Source organism: Parasteatoda tepidariorum, chromosome 11 (assembly GCF_982258835.1).
Source record: "Parasteatoda tepidariorum strain Cologne lab strain chromosome 11, Ptep-v5.0, whole genome shotgun sequence".
Lineage (NCBI taxonomy): Eukaryota > Metazoa > Arthropoda > Arachnida > Araneae > Theridiidae > Parasteatoda > Parasteatoda tepidariorum.
Window position 1 is genome coordinate 110,727 of NC_141765.1, and position 17,970 is coordinate 128,696.

Sequence of the window (17,970 nt, forward strand, 5' to 3'; positions counted from 1 at the left end):
CGACGGTTTGGGAAACATCCATGTGAATGATCTGCAGAGGAAATATCTCCTCCACTTTGGTAGCAAGACGACACGAAGTCGAGCACTATAGTTCGTTCACCAGGAGTTGGCACTTGGCCCCACCTCCTCGGACGACCCTTAATGCTCGCCAAACGTAGACTTTTTCAGTCTCTTACTTCGCTTTATCATCTGCTATTATACCTTTCGTAACTCTAGCTAATTAAATATCTTGCAGCAAAATGTCTCAAACTATTCACTCGAAAAAGAAAAATGTCGTCAAATTTATGAAATATTTAATGTTAAAAAAAACGCACATAAAGATTGTGAAATAAATATTTTTGTCATTCGATCGTCAATAAGCAACCTTGATCAGGATTGTCCACATCTTTCTCTCAAAAATAGCGAAATAATTTCGTCGGACACTACGTGATGAAGGCGGAGCCTATACAACAGTTTAACGAAGACCGATACCGCACATACTTGGTCCTTTCGCAGGCTCATCAAAGTGATCGTCACTCACCCACTCGTTGCCCACAGCCTATGACTTCGGTGATTTACTCGGAACCATGTCTTCCAGATGGTTGACTGAATGTAAACACTTCCTGAAACAAGAAGAAACTTATGTTATGCTTACTTGTGAACAGGCTTAATATAATAATTTATAAATTCTAACTGGTTGGGAGCCTGAAACAAATTTGGGAAAATTAATATCACAGCATAAATAAAGGTTTGCCATGTTTTGAGTGTTTGCCTTATTTGGCTATAATTGCTTAAAATATCACTGTTATTTTTTGGATTGCATCGTGCTGAGAATAGCATGCTTGTGGAGTCTTATGCTTGTTTTGTTGACATTTAAATTTAGAAAATTTGTTATATTGTAAACACTACAAGTATACTATTTGATCTCTCCCTTTTTCAAGCTTAGGCGCAGAAATCATAGTAACCCGGAAGTCTTGCGACGAATTTTAACCCCTAGCTCCATCTGTGCTTAGTTTTACACGCTCAACCATTCATATAGGGTGGAGATAGCGTAGGGCACTGGGTCCATGTCCAAAAGGTCGTTGGTTCGATCCCCGCCGGCTGGAGACTCCCCGTGTAGTAAATGGTGACTGATGCCATTAAATCTGTCGAGTCACAAAGTCCTCCATGTTCCCATAACAAATCCTACCCCTGGGGGGTACTGATCCAGGAGTTTCTTTTCTTCTGGATTAGTTCGAAATTACAAGGCTACGGAGTTGAAGATTGGTAGTCGTAAACCCAAAATTGGTTCGGCGATTCATTAACGATCAGGTAAACTGCAAAACACAATTATTCTTGAACGATGTGAGGTGGCTCAGCCTTATTGTAGGTAGCCAGTGAAATCAAACATTAGCTCAAATGACTACAAACTGATTAAATATAACCATAATATTAGTTAATGCAGTTAACATAACGCCTTTATGTGCGTTTATGAAGTGCAGCATCTTTTATTGTATCACATAGTGTACTCCTAATTCAGTGGCATCTTAAGTGTATTTTGAAAGGCCACGATCAAGCCAGTACCTACTGGTGTTAAATTAGTTAATTTAACGATGTTTCTTTTGTGTAATAGAAATCTTTTCTGCAGTTTTAATTCTCTCTTTGTTATCTGCTGTTACTGTCGTAAGCCATTAGCGCAAGGAGTGCGATTGCTCTTGTTTCAAAGTGGCCCCATCTATGGCCACGAATTCAACTTCTGCCACTCCCATACGTCACACCCGTTTATAGGGGGGACCCATTTATCCATCCATCCATTCATTCATTGATCCACAGATCGTAATTTTGACTGAACCAGAGAACGATCAATCTCCAATTCAGTACCTCAATAGATATAATTTGTTATGGGAACATGGAAGACTTTGTGACCCAACAGAATTAACGTGCACCAGTCACTATTTACTAGTCTTCGGTCTGTTGGATTCGGACTATCGTTACCCAGCGCCCTGCCAACCAGACTATCCCTTCTTTGTTATCTAAAGGCACATATTGCGTCTCAAAAGATTATATTAACATAACGGAATGCAATAAATTTACAGCACTCCGTGGCATCACTTTTAAAAACCAGGGAGACATGAGATCGTGGTGCAGAACAGAAAGACACAAACAAAGCATAAGAAATATCATTAAATACTGTGTCGAAGACATAATGTCCCAAAACGACCTCATGGACCCCTTGTTTACCATCCCATAAGTATTTTAACTTATCAGATTTAATATTGACTTTGTTTTTACTGATTTTAAATACCTATACTCTGGTTTAGATTCCTATGTTTACCCTTTTTAATGATTTTGGGCACTGATGCTTTTATTTTTGGTGCTTTTTTTTATATTTATTGCATTCTGAATTACCCTGGATATTTTGATTTTCATTGTTGCTTTTATATACCTATTTTTAAATCTGCTTACTTTTCAAATTAGTTTTATTGTATTTTGGCTATCAATTATACATTTTCTAATCGTTTTTAATCATCAAACCGTCATCTTACGAAGAGATCTTCTTGTCATGCTTTTGGAGTTGAGCTGTCATTATTGTAATGAAATCATCTGTACTCTTATGTCATTTTTTTGTAACTGTATTTATTGTATTTTATTGTGGTTGTCAAATTGTATTGCATTGTAACAGTCGAGTGCCGGGCGGGACGACTAACCAAATTCTTATATTGGCACCATCTCACTAGATCTGCAGTAATAAGCTATTTGATAGATTCCTATTAATTAAGATCATGAAGCAATACTAGCGATATATTACAACAATTAACATAAACGTAGTCACCCTCTCATACTTCACTTATTTCCATTATGAAACCAATATAAAAATTACACATCCGAAAGACAAAACCCGGAGAAAATGCAATTTGATCAATCATCTAACACAGCGGTTTTTAACCCTTAGGGTTCCTTAGAAAGAGTGATAGGACTTTAGAGAGTAAGGATATTTTTTTAGCCAGTTATGATATTTCAAACTTTTTGCTGTATTTATATACAATTATAATAAATTAGTTATTCAATATATTGATTATTTTCAGGAATAAAAAATAATTTTTCCCAACAATATATTGAATAAATTATATAAACAATATGCATGTATAAAAATTGCATTAGTATTTGCCTTCAAACTTATGAATTGAAAAAAAAAATCCAATTTCAACAATAAAGAAATATTTCTCTAAGTATTTTTCTGCTAGCTATTGGTATTTTATATTGTATATAACTGTTTTATCTGATTTTATTCTCTCTCATTTCTTACCCATGTACCGTTTTACCTTTTCTGCGCATTTTATAGAATTACGCCTTTTATCGATTTTTATGAACTTTTAAAAATACGTGTCTTGTGATTAACAATTTTAATAGTTTCATTTATTTTATGACGATGAAATTGTAGCGTACAATTTACCATTAAATCTGACTCAACAAATTGTTTGGCGCAGCATATCTTCCTTTGGATCTTGTGCCATAAAACTCTACATTCAATCAATCTCTGATAAGCATTTTCATTGTTTATTATAACAGTTCCTTTTTGTTTTCATTTTAATTGCTTTTCTACCTAAATTTTGCTCATTTAATTAATTTGAAACTTATAACATACAAAAAAAGAAAAGAAATAAAAAAAAATAAAGGCAGAAATAGACTAAATGCCACTCCAGACCTGAGAATTAAACTGTTCGACATACGACCTAATTTTAAAACTAATCATTGATGAAACTATGAAAAAACTTCCTTCTCACATGAAAAGTTTTCCAAATTATCAAGTCTTATTTTGGTAAATTAATTTGTTTGCAATAGCTAACGAATTTCATTTGGAAAGCATGATTCCCACCAAAAGATTATTCAGTGCTCTTCCATAACCGAAAAATATTAGGAACTGCTCATCTGTTACCAAGCCATGAAAGACCGGCTTTCCTCCCCCCCCCACCCCACTCAAATGAAGCACTCAGAGCTACCCCACCCAAATGAAACATTCAATTAAGTATACACTGAAAAGAAAAAAAGTATGTTTAAAACTACGAGACTGTGGTAAAATTTAAGGTAAATTAGCAATAAAATGTTTATTTTGATATGTGATAAAATTAGGTGATTCGATCATGATACCTTAGAGCATGTCATAAAATATATTTATCCGATTAAATTCATTTTTCAGTTTTGTATTTTTAGTAAATGTGTGGTAATACAAACTAGAATTTTGAAAACCAAAATTTCAGGTAATCCTTTACCATACAAACGAAAAATTTACCAAATTAGTTTATATATTTTTTGGTTTTATTTAGAAAATTTATTGTTTTTTGTTGTTACTAGCAATTTTATTACCATACAAGTATGGTAATTTTACCAGAATTTTTTTCCTGTATGCCATGAATGTTCAAAATTTTCAATAACACAAAAATTGTGTGAAAATTGTCAAAGAAATTCCATTTAATGTAGCAAAGAGACCAGATGATTCATTTGTGGAACATTTATTTCAAATATTTATTTCTTCCTTTAGGTTTGAGTATGCCTACAGTGCAGACGGATTTGCCAGATGATGAGGATGATGAAAAAACACCTTTAAATGATTGCAGGTAGTTATTTTTGAAAAGTTCTGAATTTCATGCAATTTGAGTTTTTTTTTTAAAAAATGCACTCACGTTCGTGGAAATTGTAACGCCATGAAGGTTTATGCAAATTGAACAAAATTTACATGAAATGTAAAGTGAGATAAAACATGAAAATGACTAGAATTACAAAGCGATCGCGCATGTTTATTTGTACCACAATCAGTCATATGTAGAATATATTTCATTAATTTCTGATTCATAGTGTTGAAAATTTTTACAAACATTAGTGTAATTGTGGAAAAATGACCATTTAATGTTTAAATCAACAACTGGAGGGCAAACTTTTTATCTTGGACTAAACTTGAAATGCCTATCTTGGAAAATGGACATGGCAAGTTAAGATGCTTGCATATTATTTATACATTTGGATTCGTTTTTTAAACTATAACGATTTTTTTAATTTTCTTTTAGAACTGTATCACACTGTTAAAATTTTCAATGTATAGACAAATGCCACCATTTTGCTGTTGAGGAAAACTAAATGCCTTTTTAAGTAGAAAACGATTGTAATCGTGCAAAAATTAGATTAAATTGACAAAATTGGGAATTTAAGGAATTAGGGCGGATATGTTATTAAAAATAGGATTTTTATTTCAATGAAATGCTTGCGCATTGAATCTATAAATTTATTCGAATGCGCATGAAAATGTATCGTCAGTAAATAAGCAAAAACTTAAAAATTAAACTATAACAGTTACTACATGCACTGTAAAGGATTTTAGTTTACCTTAGCGCCAAAAATGGGGGCAACTATACACCAAAACTTTTTACAGTGTAGGAGCCAAATCAATTCATAATGCATGAATCACTTTGTTTATATAAGTTTTTATTTAACAGATTTTAAAAATCCACAGTTCTTAATACAAAATTCCACTGTTGCAGCAAATTAATAACACCGGTTACCATAATATAAGATACACTTTTTTTTTTTTTTGTTTACGATACGAAGAAGTTATCCACAAAATATCGAAAAACTTAGGATTCTCATATAGACTTATTTCCATTAAAAATCTGTACTATAGTGTTTAAAAAATATATGAAAATATTGAATTTTTTTCCTTTTCCACTCCACTTTTTAATATGTGTAAGATCCGTGGGAACCCTGTTTTTAGATGTTTTCCGTGGGCAATATGTTCATAAAATCTAACTGAGGAGGCAACGATTTTTTCTAAGACTCCAAAGATGTTTAAATTTCACGATAGTTAACTTTCGAGCTTCAGAATAAATAATAAAAAATGAAGATCTTAAAAGATGCCAACACTGATTTGCTCTCAAATTTTTTTTCACTCAATGAGATTGCTAGAAAAGTTACGTTTGTCATCTAAGTCACCCTAATTCTAAGCTGAATTGATTTGAGGTTACAAATTTGGGTTCATTGCTCAACATTGAAAATAAGGCCTATTTTTGTGCTACGTAACACGCATTTTAACCTTTGGTCCATTTTTTTCAAACTCTTCTAAAACATGAGCAAATAAAAAATCTTTTAAATTTTCATTAGTTTCATGTGAAGTTGGAGTTTTGATCTAATGAATCACGTAAGAAACAGTTTGAACACAGCAACAATAAAATGTTCTATCTCATAAATATCTTATATCATACTGAATATTTTTTTCAAATAAATTATTCTATTTAGCTGCATGAATTCCAACAAAGCCAACATGAATTCCAACAAAAACTAATATTTCTAAAGTTTTTATTCATTTACAAGAAAATCACTAAGACGGAAGTTTAACAAATTTTTTGTAGCGTTTCCAATTGAAAAAAGGGAACATTTGCATACCTGCCAACTTTTACGCATTTGGCGTAAAATTTTATAGTAAAATGTATGGTTTCTAGGGTAAACTAACTAGTGAAGGAACACTTGAGCTTTGCTTGCCTTTTAAAAAATCATATTAATTTCAAAATTCGTAATTTTAGTTAAATGACAAAGTCAACATATTTGTTACTAATTGCAAATTATGTAAAAAATTGTAGAGGACTTACATAATATTGTTTTAAAGTTTTGGAGGTTCAAATAACAAGTAGTAAGAGGACCAAATGAAGAGACAGCTCTTACCAGTGAATGAACACCCAGTAAAGGAACACTTAATTTTGGTTATTTTTTAATGCTCTTTATGAATTTATAAGCCATACAAATACTTAAAAACAAGGCTATTCTTGAAATTATAGCATATAAATACTTGGAAAATGTAAGCTTTTTTTTATAATCATGAATTGAAAATTAAAGTGTCAACATATTAACGCATACTGTTCATTCACTGGGAAATCTATGACCAGTAAAGGAACATGCCTGTTCCCTCACTGGTTAAAAGTTGCTTTTCGTATTTTTAACATACTTTTGATGCGGAACATCACTAAAGGTACAAGAAAATTAAAGTATCTTTTATTTTCATTAACTTCGATAAAAAACCAGTAAAGGAACACTTGTTCCCTCACTGGTTTTTCATCGTTTGGTGATCCAGTGAATAAACATCCCCTTATCTCAGTACTTTATCATGCTATGATGCTTTAAAAAAATAAAACGTAACTTCAATAACTTTATTTTGAATTCTCTTTTTTCACAGTGAGAAAAATAAAACTATTGCATGCAATTAATTCCACTTCAAACATACAAATACAAACACTCACCTTATAATTTTTACAAAGAAGCAAGGTGTTGCAGAGATAATAACAAATTCAAAATTTTTTCCAGTTAAGTCTATTTAACCAGGTAATCCAAAACATTGCTAGATGACTTCCGATTGTTTGGCAGTAAGCTATTGTTACCAATATATCTAAAAAAAAAAAAGCTTTCAAATTCTTATTTTTAATCAATATATATGAAATGTTACTTCACTGGGTAGTGTTCCTTCACTGGTTGGTTTACCCTATATATTCCTTGCATTTATAAACTTAATTTATAATCTTTTTGATCCACCACTATTTTTTAAAAAAAATGAAGCATATATAATAACGTGTAATACTGTTTTAGTAGTCCGCATAAGCTTGTTCAAAATACAGCGTATGTTTCTGACTAAAATTGTAATTTAAATTCCATTTTACTACCACTGGGGAAAATCATCCTCAAAAGGATTAAAAGTTGGCAGTTATGCATTTGACTTCAAAGAAATTATAGCTTTGTTTCCGCAATCTTTATTAGCATGAAACAAAGTGGAAATTATGAAGAAGGTAGTAACAATCATCAATTTTATAGTATTGATAATCAAAAATAAAGCTATTACCACGAAATGATCTTCAAATACAAAATTATCTATAAACTATATCTTTATTGAGCCGACTAGGTGGCCGAGTGATTAGCTTGCCTCTCTGCGGAGCCGATGGTTGCGGGTTCGAATCCCGCTCAGGGCATGGATGTTTCTCTCTCTCTGTGTTCTATGTCCTTTCTTCTGTGTGATTGTGTGAATGTAACCCACCCTATAAACGGGTTTGTGGTTGTATGACGTGGGCGACGCTACTCCACCGCCGTGGCTTAGCCGTAGGTGCTAGGTAACGATAAGAGAGAAGCAATTCTGGCATTGCTGAGGTCAATTGGACATAGACCCAAGTGCCCGCCATTAACCAAAAGAAAAAAAAATATCTTTATTGAACATCTAAAAAAATTTTGTCTCGCATAACTTTAATCATGGTGCAGCAAGATGTAAAGTCATTATTTCAAATGCTCGATTAAAACTCCGACTTTAGCAAAGTTTTCATCGAAAACTAAGAAAATTTCAATATTGTATTTAAGTTAATGTTATTGTTAAATCATATATTTCTATTTATTCTTGGGCGCAAATTATTAAAAAATGAAACACCGACTTTTACCTAATAAAAAATGGTCGAATTTTCATGTACTAAAATGTAATTTTAATGGGTTGATTGGATAGTTTATATGCACAAATTAATTTGTGAAGACAATAATGTTAGGAAATCTGAATCTGACACAGTAAAAATGTTTGTTTGAATAAATATACTCATTTTTCAACGAATTTTTAATTTTGATTATCAAAATATGGGAATGAGAGTGGCAACAACCTGTAAAATATGATTTAGTTAAGAAAAGCGTTCGATATTTTGGGTCATTTAATGTTAATTTCACTTCATTCGTATTTCACCCTCTTGCATGTTATGTTCATTCTTTTCGGGATTGAGCTTCCGAGGTAGTAACGCTATGGCAATTGCTATGGCAGCCAAACATCCATTTTATGACTAAGGACGCAAATTTGATTGTGAAATTAAACCTTCTAACAGATACAAAAATATTGTTTTACTTTGTTAGAGCTTAAATACACCCTATTGCATAATTAGTATGTTACTTCACATGCTTTTTTATTTATACGTAGTAATGGCTAAGTTTAAATTAAATTTATAAATCAAGAAATAAACTAGAAATAGCATAAAATTTGCTACAACTTTAAATGCAAAAATGAAATCTTACGGAAAATCCGTATAAAATATCCAATCTGAAATGCAACTATAAATTTCTAAAGCATTTTTTTCCTCGCTTAAATATTAATTTACACCTCCAAATAGGTATTTTTTCATCCATTTTTGTCAAAATGTGTTTTTTTTAAAAATTATATAAGGGTGGCCATTATGAAACACCCTGCATACGTGTTTGAATTGTGGGTAAAAAAATTTTATTTTAAAATTTCAAAAAACCGAGATAAAATGTTGCAATCGTTCAAATGATACGCAATCGTGTCTTTTGGACTTGTCAACAAAAATATGCAAATCACAGACCCCTATCACTTTCAGATGTTTACGTTATATTTCAACGACATATAATTAGGAAATTCTTCCTCAACAACTGTACTAATTTGAGTCTATGTGGTTGTCTGCCAAATTAAAGGTAAAAAATGAAAAATCTGCATGCCCATGCACAGTGTGAAATTACGACCTCAAATGTTCACAACTTTTAATTACAAGATTTAACTTCTTATAAATAGCTACAAACCATTTCGTTAAATTCATTTACATAATTTTTTTTTAAATATAGCAAAATCATATTTCAAAACTTTTTTCTTTCTGGTTTGTCTTTGAACATGCTCTAGCTTGACAAATCTAAATGTAAAGATTGTCAATACACGTCAATAATTGTTTTTATATACAAACTTGTTTTGATGAACGTGTATTGTATATAAAAAAACATGTATTGTACGGAAAAAATAATTTTTAGTGATCTCGAGAGATTAAAAAAATTTTTTTTTTAATATTGAGTACAAATTTTTCTTCAATGAAGTGAAGTAAGAAAATTTTATTTGTTCTTTCACTATGCCCAATGGCAAAAAAGGAATCATGGGAGGCAATGAACCCAGGTGTCCAGCCAAACATCCATTTTATGACTAAGGACGCAAACTTGATTATGAATTTAAACCTTCTAACAGCTTAACACTTGACTGAAAGAATTCATTTTATGGAGAATATAATTTGATTTTAAAACTAATTTAATTATGAAGTTTTAAGGTCAATTAATAAGGAGAAATACTGCCAATAAAATCCTTTATATTTAAAAAATTTTAATATTATTTTGTTGGAAATAATTCATTTTATGAACTTTAATTCACATTTATGTGTCCTTAAAATATGGGTTATTTGTTTAGTTTAGTGAAATAGGATGTTTTTGCGATCGTACTCCTCATCTGATTCAGGAGTTTGTGGCCACACCTGCTTTTCACTGATAGCAGGATTTTGTTCAAGTTCATTGACTGACGCCTACTTTATCAAGTGGGTTGTTTAATCTCTTTTCTCTTACTGTTTCTTAAAATGATCAAAATTCTTAGTTTATTCTTACGAAACGTTTATTATATTGAACATATTGTCTACCAATCAATGATATGGTAGTATTTGTTTACAATGGCAGTTTTACTGCATTTTTAAATTCCAGGTACCGATGGAATTAAACACGCATATAAATGAGAGCATTGTTTAATTATGTATTTATGTTAACTTGCAATAATAATGTAATTTTTCAACAAAATAATGATAGTAGTAAATGAGTATTAATAGCTGGAAAATGTGAATGACCGAAGACTAGCGGTGGGTATAGTACACTCTAAAAATGTATGCAGATATTGAATGACCATAAACTACCCACTTGCACAGCTAAAATTATTTCACCAAAATAAATTGTAAAAATAATTAGCCTTAAGAAGTTTCTTTTTAAAGATAGGTGAAAAGTCTAATAAAACATTTAAAGAATTCTGCTTATTACATTATATTTTGATACATTAAAATACAATCAATAGTTCATTCTAAATTTTTATCAACACTTATTAACAAAGGTTACGAAATGCTTGTTACGATTCTACGCTTTCAGTAGATTGATGAATTTTTTTAAATGTTAATACAATAAGAGTATATGGTTATAAAGTTTTAGTGGATCATGCTAAGGTATTTGAAACTTCAAACTGAAGATTTAATGCGTCAAAATGCTATAATGTTGCTACCACTAAGAAAATTTTTTCTCAACAGCAGTACAAGTTGACCGCTATGCTATCATATTAACCATTATTATTTTAAGTGAAAGATTGAGTTATTAATATAATTGAAGTATCAAATTATAAAAAATATAATATAAACAGTATATTTATTACGAAAATCCTTTTTAAGAAAAGAAAGGAGGGAAATTGTGTAATTCACTCAAACCCTCAACGTTTGGCCACAAGCAAGTACAATACCACTCAAGCGACTGCACCATTTTTGAAGCGAATAGTTATTAGTATTTTCTGTTACATCTTACGCAGAATTTAAAGTTTTAAGGGATGGACACATATAAGGCATACTACCATATCTGCAAACAACTACGGATTGTCCGTAATATTTCATTTTTACATATAAAGTGGTTTTGAATCTTATAAATTTCTTTTTACTCCCTGGATTTATTAATTCAATGATTTTGACTACCACAAAATGCAAATAAATCTCATATCGCTCATGGGCTGCAATAGCGGTACAACTCAAAAAATCAAGTTTTGAGATAAGTAGGTTTAAAGTTTTCATTACTAAACAAAATGCATAAGAAATTCTTTAGTTTGCTTAAACGAAGATTACCATCAAGTTGAAATATGAGTTGTGCTAGTACTGCTGCTGAAAGAATGTGCATTTTCATATTTACGCCTGTTCTTAGTCCAAAACGCGTGTTTTTTTAGTTGTGCCACTATTGCAGCCCATGAGCGATATATAAGAGCAAGTTACAGAAACGAAAATAAGTGTAAGCCTTAACAATTGTGCAAAGCAAATTTTATCTGCAATTGCATTTCAATAAGTTTGCTACCATTTGAAGAAATACATCTTCGAAAAGAGTAAATTTTGGCAAATCTTTATACTACTGATATACGAAGTATGATATGCTAATAATCTTTTAATGCTTTTTTATGTTACATATATTATTAGTTGTTAGTTTATGTTCGGTTATGTTCTCCTAGTATGCTTGCATGGAGTGGTTGAGTGTTTGCACATTCCAGCGAATGATATATGTATCAAGTGCTGTTGCTGCTAAAAATTAAAACAAAAATCAACAAAAAAATCACCCGAATGATTTTTTCAAAACATGTTTTTCTCTGTTAAGCATAATGATTTGCAACTCTTAAGAAGCGAATGAATATGATAATTGCAATCTTTTCAATGTTAGTTGTAAGAGTGTATTAATTGCAATCGTAAGTGTGATTCCTCCCATTTATAAGGACCATTGTATGAAAAATATCTTTGATACAAAGTTCGGTACCTCGGTGATTTTTAGGTTTTAAGATGTAATTTTGTTCTCTTTTCAGTGGGCAAGATGTGAAAAATTGGGATGTTTTTGTTGTTACTCAACCAAAAGATGAAGATGAAACTGTAATATCCAAAGCTGTTGACATCACTTTGAAAGCTTTCAAACTTTTGATTTACTTGTTGACCTTTTGTGTAGTCCTTGGCTCTGCAGTTATTTCAAAAGGAACGCTTTTGTTTATGACATCGAATATAAAAGGAAACAAAAATCCACAAGTCTGTAAAAGAGGATTAGGTATGTGCCGTTATCAATTTCACTGGAAAAGTTTTTTTCTTCCTCAACCAATATATATATATAAATTAAAATTATACTTTTTTATGCATGCTTTATTTTTGTTAAATTTAGATTTCAAATTGTTAGTTTAAAAAAACGAATAAATAGCTGTTGATAATATAATGGGATAATGGGCATCTAATCTCCATGGCGCTTAAAAATCTAAGCAATCAACACATTTTCAAAATCCGTCTTTCTTTTCAACTCTGATTGCACCATTGTTTCTCCTGGGATCCGTCTTTTGGTCTTTGATTATTAATTTTGTTTAAAAATCAAAAGAGAAATAATTTTTGATAACCTTTTACTTTTTATTTCATTTAACAAGTCTTTCAAATTTTGAATTATATGGCACGCAAATTTTTACAAATTTAAAAATACGTCATTTTCAGTGACAAACATAAAGTTTAATGAAATTGGTAAGTGTAGTAATTTCTAGATTGGAATTGATTCCTCATTAAAAGTTAGTCAGTTTTTTTCTGGTCCATTTTCATTAAAAACGTTTAAAAGTGGACATACTTATTTGACCACTTTATTTTTAGATGAATCACAAATAATAATTGAAGATCAAAGGAGAAGAACAGTTTATGTCCATTTTTTATTCAGTCTTTTACATTTTGAGATTATTAAGTTTTGATGAATCAATAACGTGAAAAATCGGTTCTCCCCGAAAGTTGTTAGACAGTGGAGATGGGCTGCATTGTCCACACGTAGACAACATAGAAAAGTATAGTCAAAAAGGCGACGAGAATATTTGAGGAAATATTGATTAGAGAGGAATTTTGAGGAAAAAATGGTTCTTGTACAATTAAATTTTCAAATTTTATTTTGTTTTTAACATCAAAAATTGTAAACTTTGTTAAGAAGTTTTTAAGGGGTGTAACTAAATACTTGTGACACTCGCGTCACTTCAACTTTATTTTATAGCAGTCGTTAAACAGCCGACCCAATTTTAGGTTTACCACAACTGATGTTCAACTCCGTAGCCTTGTAATTTTGAACCCAATCCAGAAGACAAGGGAACTCCTGGATCAAGTATTGGGAGAAATTTATCTTCGTGGAGAACTTTTTGATGGAACTAACCCGCATTTGCGCTACATGGAGAGAAAAACCACGAAAAACTCCACGGTTAGCCAAGGGAACTCTTACCCATGATCCGTCTACCACTGAGGATATTTTATGTCAGCACTATGGTCGGTGCGAGCCCGGTGTGGAATTCGTATCGACCAGCCATCCCTGGCATTCGAAACCACCTCATTGGAATGTGAACGTTCTATCCCTGAGCCACTGCTTAGATGTCTTCAATTGTCTAAAGGCGCTATTTTCTATCTACTTTTAGAAATTTTGAAAAGCAGAAGTTGTTAAAGTACAATTTTTCAAGCATGTACTCTTCCTTTGTCATGATACTGTAGTACCCACTATTTTTAAGACCCACATAATTAGAATCGTGTATTTAAGGAATCATTTTGTAGAATGTGTCTAAAGTTACGGATAAATTATGCTTTTAGGTTGAATGCTTAGAATGAAAATGTTTTTGCAATATACTCGAGTTGTTAGCATTTTGCTATAATTTCTTTAAATATACAGTTACCTGTAGTGTATTTGCATTTTTCCCTTCTTTATTGTATGATAATGCTTTATTTTTTAAGGACTGGATAGAGACAAAGATTACGAAGTATTTTTACCGGAGTTTGAAAGAATTCCTTGGATTTGGAGTCTTTTTCTTGCCTTGATTGTGCCAGAACTGTTTGCACTTTTTCGAAGTACAAGAATATGTGTTTTCAAGTCATACAAAAAACCAAAACTTTTTACCTTTATTTCTGTGAGTAAATTGAATTTTTATTACTTTTTATAAGTCTTGTCTAAAATTAATTTTTGTTTTTGCTTTTAGTTATTTATTGGAGAGACGCTTTACGCAGTTGGGCTTTCATTATTAGTATTTATAGTGTTACCAGATCTCGATGTCATCAAAGCAGCCATGTTGACGAACTGTGTTTGTTTTATTCCATCTGTACTTGGACTTCTATCCAGGCATTCTGGCGAAGCCAAGAGACCTGTAAAAGTAATTTTTGATATATTAGCAATACTAATTCAAGGAACTAGTTTCGTTTTATGGCCAATGACTGAAAAAACTCCCAGAGCTTGGTTGATACCTATATCAGTAACTTTAGTATCTGCTCGATGGTGGGAAAACTATGTGGATAAAAACTCCCCTTTTTCTTTTCTACGCAAGCTGAGCTCAATAAAGGAGGATTTAAGAAAAAGTCGTTATTTTATTTCTATATTTCTTTCCTTATGGAAAATGATAGTCATTTTTTGTGCCATGTTTGGATTTTTACATCTAACTATGGATGATGCTACCTTCATCTTTAGAGGATTTACTGCCAGTTTTAGAAGTCATCCCATAATGGTTCAACAATTGCGCCTTCCATTACAAGTTTTATCTGATATTCCTACAGCCAGTCCCCTGGATGAACAAGTTTTTTTAATGTCCTCTGCTCTAACACCAATTTATGTTGCTCTCATACAAGTAGCAGCCTCTCTTATGTGTTATGTATTTGGAAAATTTGCCTGTAAGATTTGCATTCAGGGATTTAGTTTTGCTTTTCCAATTAACTTAACTATACCTGTCTGCATATCTATGTTAATAGCTTCATGTGGAGTTCGGACGGAGGATGTGTGTTTTTTTGAGGCTGTTTTACCTAAATATTTATTTTGGACTTGCCCGCAAGGCAATTTCTTTCAAGACTTTGTATCCAGCCAATATGCTTGGATATGGCTTCTCTGGTTGCTTTCTCAAATATGGATTACTGTGCATATATGGACACCAAAATGTGAGCGTCTTGCCAGCACTGAGAAGTAAGTATTTTTATTTTTTAAGAAATTTTTATCAGGTTAATTTCGTTTAAAACACTAGCTGTCCTATCTTTTTATTTTTTATTATGCGTCAAATTTTGTTAGTTTTCTTACTTTGAGTGAGTTTTAGAATTGCCTCCTATATGTTCTAGTCTAGTTGCAATAATGGTCTGTGATGATTTATATTATTCAAATATGACCAACAAAGTTTTCAATGAGGAAATTTTACATATCTTGCCAACATATAACAGCCATTTAAGAATGATAGTGGTGACTTGTCTTAAAGGATACGGTTATTTTTGGAATTTTTTACTGTGAAATTTGCTTTGTTATAGAAAATGAGGTTCATGTTTTCGATTCAGTTTTCTCGTTAAAAGGATTAATTACTTAAAAGAATATAACACTAAATATAACATCAGATCTTGATAAAAAGATTTTATGATGCAGAATTAGTCATTTTTACTGAGGCCATTTGAACGGAAGTTATTCGTTCCATCTTCCAAAAATGTTTTATGACACATGAACAAAAATAGCTTTCGTTCATAGTGATTGTGGCGCAGCAAGTAAACATATGTAATTTTTGTTCTAAAGGTTCAAAACCGAGGGTTCATTTCATTTTCTTCAATGAATTAATTGCTTTTTTTAAGAAAAAATTGTTTAAATTTTTTTATTTTGCTAAAAATGTTTTTAAATGTTTTAATTTATGTATTTTTCATTATTAACTTTTATTACATTTTTTTTTTAAATCAGCCAATATTTTTTATTAAATACAATGAAAAATACATTGCATCATAGAGTAATTTATGACAGCGACAATAAAGTCTTTGTCATTTGCAAAAATCATTTGTTTAAAAAAATATAAGTAAAAGCATCTGTTCGTATCTGTTGTCTTTTAATGGCATAGTTTGATTTCTTCATTGATTCGACGTATTATTAATTTTATTTGAAAAATGCCTCAAGGTATTATTTTAAACTTAGTCCAAGGCCAAATTATTAGACGCACTGAAGATTCTATGCAAAATCTTAATTATCATGTAATACTATGCAGCTTTATTATTTTTGCACGACTGAAACCGGTTTGCACTTGTTTACGGTTGTGTATTGTTGTTAGCATTGCAATGCAATACGCTAAAAATAAATACAAATAGGAAGCATATAAAAAATCTCTTGGATAAAAACCCATTACATGTATGTTTAAATATAAAAGTATTGCATATAAACTCATGCAAAATATATAATTATTAAAACACTACAGTGCGTCTAATAATTTGATCTAATTATTATAATATACTAATATAATACCTTATATAATAAATATTCAATATTTAATTAATATATCGTCTAATTTATCCTATCGTCAAATTTATATTGTATATTATCAAATTTAACAGTTTAATATACAAACGTAAACAAGTGCAAACCGGTTTCAGTCACGTAAAAACAATAAAGCTGTATAATATCACTTGATAATTGAGATTTTACATCGAATCTTATAGTGCGTCTAATAATTTGGCCAAGGACTGTATAGTTTTTCCGGGCTAAACTTAATTTTCAATTCTTGACAGGTTAAACTATAAAGGAAATTCTTATTAAATACACTCTTGGTGCTTATTTCCGCCTATGGAGCACTGTGATGATGGCAATCGTTTTATTTCTATTACTCAGCGTGAAATTTTTATTTGGACTAACTTAGGGACCTTTCAAATGGTCCTAAAATAAATAACATTCGAGTTAATGTCACGAAATCTTAGTTTCTCTAAAAAGATTTGTTCATAGCAAAATTTTGTTTTATTTGGTGCCATTTCCACGCTGGATTAAAAAGATAAAAGGTTTTGTTTGTTCATGAATAAAAGAGAAACCAGCGAAAAAAAATCACAATATTGTACTGTATTAATAAGTTTCAAATACCAACAATGCACAATTATAATTAGTTCATAGTTTTTCATTTTAGCATTGAGATTATGTGTGTTTAGAAGATCGAAATATTTATGTTGCATTATATTATTTTATCGCAGTTAATTGCAGAAAATTATTTTTTAATTTAAATCAGCTTTGATTTCTGAAATACAGAGTTCACTACTATTCACGAATGAAATTAAGTACTATTTTCTATAAAACTCATATATTCTAAAATTCTTCTTACATAAAGGAGAGCTTTCTATAGGAAACTTAGGCTGAAAAATCATTCAATGTTTCCAGATACTGATCACGAGTTCCCAGAAAGTTTTTCCTCTTTCTTTTCTAATTTACTACACAGTTTAATCAGTTTAACAAGTGTACCTAATGTCGTTTGGCGAAGTATAATCATTTCTGGTTTGTGAACAAATAAACTTTACATTCAATTTCAGTGCAATCTGATGATTAAAGTATCATTAAAACATAAGCAATACTAAAATATACAGAATCATTCTTCCTACATTCTTAGATTATTTTCTGTCTTTCTATTTAAGAAATGAACCCCCCCCCCCAAAAAAAAGGAAAAAA

At 30.9% G+C, this 17,970-nt stretch overlaps 1 protein-coding gene across 2 annotated transcripts in view; it reads left to right on the forward strand.

Annotated features, from left to right (window-relative positions):
- The window catches only part of LOC107443595 (chitin synthase chs-2), an 86,892-nt gene that overhangs the window by 34,815 nt on the left and 34,107 nt on the right, over positions 1 to 17,970 (forward strand). For both annotated transcript variants that reach the window (XM_043053560.3, XM_043053559.3), the window contains exons 2-5: positions 4,499 to 4,574; positions 12,362 to 12,594; positions 14,280 to 14,452; positions 14,522 to 15,489. In XM_043053560.3, the coding sequence (XP_042909494.1) occupies positions 4,507 to 4,574; positions 12,362 to 12,594; positions 14,280 to 14,452; positions 14,522 to 15,489 (1,442 nt within the window). In that variant the 5' untranslated portion in view covers positions 4,499 to 4,506. The remainder of the gene's footprint in view (positions 1 to 4,498; positions 4,575 to 12,361; positions 12,595 to 14,279; positions 14,453 to 14,521; positions 15,490 to 17,970) is intronic.